Source organism: Nicotiana attenuata, unplaced genomic scaffold, assembly GCF_001879085.1.
Source record: "Nicotiana attenuata strain UT unplaced genomic scaffold, NIATTr2, whole genome shotgun sequence".
In the NCBI taxonomy this organism is placed as follows: Eukaryota; Viridiplantae; Streptophyta; class Magnoliopsida; order Solanales; family Solanaceae; genus Nicotiana; species Nicotiana attenuata.
The window spans coordinates 1,848-10,409 of NW_017672876.1; the positions used below are offsets into that span (position 1 = coordinate 1,848).

General features: G+C 34.5%; 1 protein-coding gene across 1 annotated transcript; it reads left to right on the plus strand.

The window, feature by feature from the left end:
• The first annotated feature begins 2,804 nt into the window (after nucleotides 1-2,804).
• LOC109214797 (polygalacturonase inhibitor-like) lies at nucleotides 2,805-4,004 on the plus strand. The gene has a single exon (XM_019378748.1). It carries the CDS (start codon nucleotides 2,834-2,836, stop codon nucleotides 3,833-3,835), a length of 1,002 nt encoding a protein of 333 aa, XP_019234293.1. The 5' UTR covers nucleotides 2,805-2,833; the 3' UTR covers nucleotides 3,836-4,004.
• Nucleotides 4,005-8,562: the final 4,558 nt, after the last annotated feature.

Consider the following 8,562-nt stretch of genomic DNA (forward strand, 5'->3'; position numbering starts at 1 on the left):
TTAGTATATTACTGTGATTACTTAGGAGAGATTTACGGTAAGATGAGCGTTCATGATTAATAGAGATGTGTTGGTAAATTTGTATGAGCATAAACAGAAGGGATTCTTTCAATAGGGGAAATCATTGCCTTAGCTTCTTCTCATCATTGTTTACAACCTTAGCATTTTAGTTTACAGCTGTTTAAATTACTTGCAATCGTAGTTAGTAAAGCAACCTTCAACTGTGATTCAAACATCTGGGAAGCTGGTTCTGAAGCGTTTATTGGGTCTAAAGATAGTGATTGATAGGTTAACTCTCTGTGGATTCGACCCTGGGCGTAATCTCGGGTTATATTTGCAACGTCCGCAGAGTCCTTTTTTAGAGGGCATAGTTGGGCGTGATCATTAGACAATCAACACAATTATAAAGATAACTTGTTTTTATTTTTTCAAATTACTAATTTAACATTATTAATAATTATCTTTAGTATAGTACACTTTAATGATTTGGTAATGTATAAATTAAGCCCAACAAGAAAAGCTGGACCCCTAAATGGACGAGACTTATAATATGTGTGAGTGGAACTCTTCGTCTCCCTCTACCCTTCCTTGATATGGGGGAACGCCCGATTTTGGGTTATTATTTAAGTCGTGCCCTAAGTTAATTTTTTTAAAAAATATTTTACCCACTTTGGACACTACTTCAGACATAAGTAGCATAATATACGTCTGAATTTGCATCTATATTCGCTTTTTGAGCCACATTTTAACCTGTGCCCGCTTTGCAAAAAAATTTTCAAACGTACCCGCTTTTTCACATAACTTCAGCACACGGGGCTGAAGTAGCAAAGGCAATTACACAAAACTTCAGCATTTTAGTAGCCGGGCCTGAAGTTCAGCTCTTGAGCTGAAGTTTTTATTTTTTTAACTCGCGAACTTCAACTCTAGAGCTGAAGTTTGCCAGTTATAAAATAAAAACTTCAGTTCTAGAGCTGAAGTTTTATTTTATAAGTTTTTGTTTAGTAACCGGGAAACTTCAGCTCTAGAGCTGAAGTTTGCCAAGCTGAAGTTTTTGTTTAGTAACCCGGAAACTTCAGCTCTAGAGCTGAAGTTTTTGTTTAGTAACCCGGAAACTTCAGCTCTAGAGCTAAAGTTTTCAAGTTATAAAATAAAAACTTCAGCTCTAGAGCTGAAGTTTTTGTTTAGTAACCCGGTAACTTAAGCTCTAGAGCTGAAGTTTTTGTTTAGTAATCCGGAAACTTCAGCTCTAGAGCTGAAGTTTTCAAGTTATAAAATAAAAACTTCAGCTCTAGAGCTGAACTTTTTGTTATAAAATAAAAACTTCAGCTCTAGAGCTGAAGTTTGCCAGTTATAAAATAAAAGCTTCAGCTCTAGAGCTGAAGTTTTTGTTTAGTAACCCGAAAATTTCAGCTCTAGAGCTGAAGTTTTTATTTTAGTAACCCGGAAACTTCAGCTCTAGAGCTGAAGTTTCCCAGTTATAAAGGGAAGCTGAAGTTTTTTAAAAAGTGGGTACGGATGCAAACAAAAAGACAAAGCGGCTACAGGTTAAAAAGGGGCGCCCAAATAGGGCGCCCCGTGCAATTTTTACAGTTGTGGACTATAGACTAAAACGTCTTAAGTGCTTACTAAAAAATTGGTTGCACTTAAATTCGTCTTCAGTGCAGTGCAACCAATTTTTTGTGTATGCACTTAAGACGTTTTAGTCTGAAGTTCAGATATTCAATTGGAATTTTTTTCCTAGAAATAGAAACTTGTTTTTCAAATTTCAATAATCCCAAATACGACTCAACGCCCAAATATATTCCAAATAAGTTTAAATTTAAAATATAAGTTTTAAATATCATAAAGAATAAACTTCAATCAATAATTTATCAAAATAACATCAAATCTAACAAATTTATATTGTAAAAATGGTAATATATATGTTAATATTTTAGAATTCTTTTTTTAAAACATAAATCTTAAAGATTATGTTACAGTGAGCAAAACTTGGCGATAGTGTGTAAAATTGAATGGAATTGTAATTTTTGTTTTTCTGTGCTCTCTCATCTATACCTAGAAGCAAGCCCTCTTAAACATAATCCTATAATATACTTGGATGAAGATTGGGATTTGTTAGTACAATAAGAAACATAAAAAAAAAAGTACGTATTAATTAATATTTTCTTTGTCCTAATTTATGTGAAGGTGTTCGAATATCGAAAGAGAACGAGTTATTTTTTTTATATGCTTTTTAAATACTTTGAATCATTAATTATTTTGACTAATAATACTTTTTACATAGTTTTTATATAAATTTTATTTCGAAAAATTTAAAATTTTTATGTTTAAATATCTGGTCAAAATTAAAAAGTTCGAATTCGAAAAACATGAAAAGTATCACGTAGATGTAATAATAAAAACAAGGAGATGCTTCGAACATGTAGTATTAGCAGTTGTGTGTTCCATTTATCAAAAATGGAATATCAATATCAAGTGATCTCTCAAAAACCCATCATCACTTCCCATTTCGATTGAGACGGAAATCACAAGCAACCAATTTTGGCAATTTTTTTTTCAATTTTTTTTTTAAAATATTGATTGTTCATGAAATATGATCAATTTTTGATTTAGGACAATTTTTTGGTAAAAATATTTTTTCCACTCACAAAATTTCAAGTTTTTTTCAATTAAAATACATGTCCAAAAATAACTTCTAACTTTTGAATTTCAATACAACTTTAAAAACTCTTTTTTCAAATTTTAACTAAATTAACGTGAAAACGCTAACCAAATATCTATAAATAGAGATACTTGGAATTCAGTTAACTCCACAATTTCATGCAATAACAAAATGCAAATGAAATCCTCTTTTCTTCCCATTCTTTTCTTTTCTCTCCTTCTTGTCTTTTCTTTTCCTTCCCTTTCTCACTCAGTGAGATGCAATCCAAAAGATAAAAAAGTCCTTCTAAAAATCAAGAATGACTTGCGCAATCCCTACCACTTAGCCTCATGGGATCCCAACACAGATTGCTGTTATTGGTACGTCGTAAAATGTGACCGGAAAACCAACCGGATTAATGCTCTCACCGTCTTCCAAGCCAACATCTCCGGCCAAATTCCGGCTGCCGTCGGCGACCTCCCTTTTCTCGAAACCTTACAATTCCATCATATCACAAATCTCACAGGAACCATTCCCCCAACTATTGCTAAACTCACAAACCTCAAAATGTTAAGACTCAGTTTCACTAATCTCAGTGGCCCTATTCCTCAATTTCTTAGTCAACTCAAGAATTTATTTTTGCTTGAATTAAACTACAACCAATTCACTGGAACAATCCCATCATCACTTTCTGAACTCCCTAATTTATTAGCAATCCACTTAGACCGCAATAAACTTACTGGACAAATTCCAGAATCATTCGGAAATTTCAGAGGTCAAATCCCAAGTCTTTACCTTTCACATAACAGCCTCACTGGCCCAGTACCAAAATCTTTAGGCAATTTGAATTTTACAACACTTGATTTCTCAAGGAACAAGTTAGAAGGTGATGTTTCTTTCTTGTTTGGAAAGAACAAGGCAATTCAGATAATTGATTTGTCGAGGAATACATTACAGTTTGATATTTCGAAAGTGGAGTTCCCGGAGAGTTTAACGTGGTTGGATTTGAACCATAATCGGATTTTTGGTAGATTACCACAAGGATTAAAAGATTTACAGTTACAGAATTTGAATGTGAGTTATAATAGACTTTGTGGACAGATTCCACAAGGTGGGAAGTTGCAGAGCTTTGATGTTTACTCTTATTTTCATAATAAATGCCTTTGTGGCTCTCCGTTGCCGGAATGTAAATGATTCCGGTGACCGGAAAGTGTTGCCTTGTCGGCTACTTGGTAAGTATTAGGTTTATAGTGGAAATGTAATGTTTGACTGTATTAGGCTATTAGCTCAATAACGAGTGCATGACAGCTTTTGATATGTACTCGGTACTTTCACGTCATAATATCAAGATGAAGATTTTGTATTTTTGTGTTTATAGTTTTTAGTTTTGGGCGTGGATATTTCACGAAAATATTATTAAAGGTTTCATAACACTAAAATCTTTACTACACAAAATTTTCATTAAAATATTATTGCATTTGCATTGAAAAGTTATTTTTCACTCAACAGCCAAATATCGTCAAAAGAATCAGAAAGTAACTAATTTTGCATAAGACATTGGAGGAGAATGGTCACATTTTATTTCTCAATTTTGAATCATTATCCAGTTGATTTAGCCAGACAGGCTTCACGCGGCGAAGGTGTCTTCCTAAGTCGATCAGATTTCATTCAAGGGTCCCTCTTTGAAGTTTTAATGTCAAAAGCCAGCGCATTTAGGTATATATATTGTGGGCGCAGACTATGCGGACTCAGTGGCGAAGCGACATGGTCATGAGGGTGGTCAACTTACCACCCTTTGTCAAGAAATTGCACTGTATACGTAGGTAAAATATACGTTTCAGGGGTGTATAATATATATTGAACACCCTTTTATCGGAAAGTTTTTTCACTTCGTTTAAATTTGAACACTCTTAGGGAAATTTCTAGCTTCGACACTGAATTACGACTAATAATGTAACATGATTTTGCTTGACCAAGTTCATAGTGCTAATACAGGAAATCACCGATAATATAAACTTTTACTCAATTAGCGCAATTATAAAAGATGACTCGTTTTATAGGAGGTTATAGAACTCAGTAAGGTTGTTAAAACTGTTAGGACCGAAAAATCAGGTGTCATGCGGAATCTAGCAAAGCAAACGTTGAACGACGATAAATCACACAACAAAGAGAAATCTACCAAAAGAGACACAAATATTTAACGTGGTTCGGTCAACTGACTTACGTCCACAACGGAGATGAGCAATCCACTATAATAAAAGAGAGTACAAAATATCGAGAGAACAACCTCACGAAGAGGCAAACACAAGTGACACACTAACACTTGTCCCGTAAAGTTCTCCCCCTAAACATCTCTCAAGCCCCCTATGGCTACATTGTGGATGCTACTGAATGTGAACGAAGGATCCTCAATTTATAGAAGTCCAAACGTTTTTTTACAAGAAAAAGGACTAGCCAAATATAGGAGATTTATAATTTCCTTTTACAAAAAGGAAAACCCAAGGTAATTATATTGCCCTTTTCCTTCAAGAGATAGGAAAACCAAATATGGTAAGAAAATTATGGCAAACACCTAACAATTCTCCCCCTTGGCCTGAATTTTCTGACAAAATAAACTTGATCCACCTTCTTCACATAGCCTTCAATAGGTCGCATCTCCAGATCTCCGCCACAAAGTTTGTGTCAACGTGCGTAGCACTCCGGTCAAATTTCTATATGTTGCAGCTAGAACTGAACAAGCCAAGATGAACCTGTTTTGAACCTCGCTCGAAGCTGGCTCTGATACCACTTGTTGGGCTAAAACGGCCCAATGACACTCTTAACATGGTGTGATATTGTCCGCTTTGGGCCAAGCCCGCACGGTTTTTCCCAAAAGGCCTCACACCATTAAGAGATCCCTACACCTTATATGTAGACTCCAAATCTTTTCAGCTACCAATGTGGGACTTTGTTCGCACTCCCAACGAAAACAACTTGAAAGTGAGTAAAACGAAGATAATTAACGTTATAAAAACAGAAAAATTTCGGAGTCCCTATGCCATGGCTATGCCTCGCAGAACTTCTAGGAAAAATTCGAGATTTTGCCTAGTGCTTCAGTTGTGCCATGCACATCGAATTTTCAGGCCCAGAGAAATGCAGATATTAAAAAAAAAGAGATGGGGAAAGAGAAATTAGTTCCAAAGTTCAAGTGCAAGGCGTCCCTCTCAACTCCAAAACGATCTATTCCCTCAACATTTAAGGTGCAAGAGTTTTAACACTATTCAAGTTAGATTGTTACTTCGCAACATAGATTCTAACGAAGTCTTAACTTGAAATTATTAGACTATCAACAAGAACTCAACAAGAACTCAAGAACAAGGCTTTAGTCCAACCTAGGGTTTTGTTGGTCAAGATAAACTCCGCGCAACCCGCTTTCAACTGGGGTTTAGTCCAACCTAGTATTTAGTCCAACCTAGAAAATACTACAAAACAAACGTAGATTAAATATGAACTCTCGAAAAATGAGAAGAATCAAACCTAGGATTTTTAAAATTAGAAGTTTTGGAACTTTTTAGAATTAATTCTTGAAGTAACTATGTATATATTGGTTTGGTGAGTTGAATCCTTTTGATTGGAGCAGGTATTCGAAAGTTAGGAATCGATGTAAGCTGAGACAATTCTTTTCCTAAAGGTATTCGTCTCTTTCATTTTTCTTTTATTGGATTCTTTTAGAATTCTTATTGAAAATTGTTAGTTGACAAAATAGCCATTTAATTATTTTTGTATATATAAAAATACTTATTTAATTATTTTTTTTAATATTTAAAACTTCAAAATCAACTAAATGTTATACAGTAAATCTTTACATTTGACTATGTAATATAATAAATTTCTAAAAGAAAAATAATAACACAGCAAAATCACACAGTTTTGTAAATTCGTTTCCCATAAAGTCGTTTACATCCCTTTGTGCTCCTTTTAGATTTAGGATCCTTCTGTTTCTAATAAAATTTTGATCGACTAATTTCTTATAAATATTTTAGGTGGAAATTTTAAGCACTTATAATTACTTGGTTTAGCTGTTTAGGAGTCGTTTTTCGCTTATAACACAGGAAATATCTCCTTAGGAAACTTTTGAGCACGTTCAACTACTTTTAGGTTGATGTTATAAATGTTCGGATTTTGTCCTGAATTTTTAATCTATTAGAATTTTCTTCGGTGAAGCAAGGGGAAAAAGACCTTTAAAAAGAATAAATATCCTTAATATGCCTTATCCTATTCTTGGAAGATAATTTTTGCACATCTATAAATTGAGGATCTCTGCTTCTCACAATAACACAACAACCTCCACAATGTAGCCATTAAAAAAATCTTGTTTAGGGGAGAATTTATTCTCTTAATAATTTTTTTTCTTCTTTTAAAATTAGTATATTTATGTAGGTTACTTGACCAAATCATATTAATATACTATGCTCATTAGCATTTTTTTTTTCTTGTCTAATTTATCATCCACTAGACTTTGTATTATTAGTTTTCGCATGTATCATGTTATTTCAATCCCAACAATAAAAAGATTAACCAATTAATTCTTTAAAATATTTTAGGTAAAAATTTCATTAGTTCTTTATAAACATTGTACGTAAAAACTTTGAGCACTTTTAGCTCCATTTCTCTAGCCTTTGATTGGAGTGATTAAAAAGTAGAACAGAGTATAACAACGTCTTTTGCCTTGATAGTTATAAGTTTAACTTTCATAAAATTATTTGGGGTATTGATATCATTAAAAGCTTATTTTTAGATACTAAATTAGTTTGGAAGAAAAACGTTGATGTCGGGGCTCGCTTGAGGAGATAAATTCTCAAGTCCCTCTCACTCCTAACCAAGTTCATCTTCAAGCAAAAGTGCGGCGATACTTATAATAGGATTAAAAGGTCATCACTCGTTTTGAAAGTAATTCTGTGTCCGAGGCTTTGAAAATTTCTTTTTGTCTCACCTCGATTTGCGTGCGCAGTCCGGACGCATTTTCGGAAAGCTTTTATGTGAAATCTGAGAAAAATAATTCAATTGGCCTTTAAAATTGATTAAAGTTGACTTTGGTCAACATTCTTGGTAAACGGATCCGGACCCGTGATCCGACGGTCCCGTAGGGTTCGTAGTAAAATATGGGACTTGGGCGTATGCCCGAAATCGAATTCCAATGTTCCAAGCCCGAGAAAAGAATTTTTAAAGAAAATTATTTGCTGGAAAATATAAAGGCTTTTTGAAATGAAATAATGCATGTTCTTGATGGTATCGAGTATCTTGGTTCCGGAGCACGGTACAAGTTTAAAATAATAATTAAGTTGAATCTGTGAAATTTGGTAAGAATCAGAGTTCGTTTGGTATAAAACGGACCTTTAGTTGAGAAAATGGAAATTTTTATGTTCTTAAGTAATTTCATGAATTTGAGGTTTAATCCATAGTGTTGATGTTATTTTGATGATTTGATCGCACGAGCAAGTCCATATGATGTTTTTAGACTTGCGTGCATGATTGTTTTGGACCCCGAGAGCTCGAGTGAGTTTTGGATAGGCCACGAAGTGAATTTAGACTTAGAAAAAAAGAAGAAATAGTTGTTGCAGGTTCAGTGAAGTTGCAGGTCTCTGAATTGAGCTTCGCGGTCCGCGGTGAATCTTCGCGACCGCGCTGGGGACTTCGCTGCCGCGGTGGGGTTTTCGCGGTCAGCGGTGGGCAAGGCCAAATCGTCGCAGCCGCGCTCGATATTTCGCGGTCCGCGATGGATCTCCGCGGTCACCGGTGAGGATTTGAGAGGGGTATATATAAAAACAAGACTTTTCGACCATCTTCCATTTTTCAAAACCCTAAAACATAAGAGACGATCTTTTAAACACTCTTTCTTCCCCAAAACACAAGTAAGTGATTTTAAACTCATTTCTTTCACA

Excerpts from the sequence above, each read along its gene's own strand:
- LOC109214797 (XM_019378748.1), top strand. The coding sequence starts at position 2,834 with ATGCAAATGAAATCCTCTTTTCTTCCCATTCTTTTCTTTTCTCTCCTT.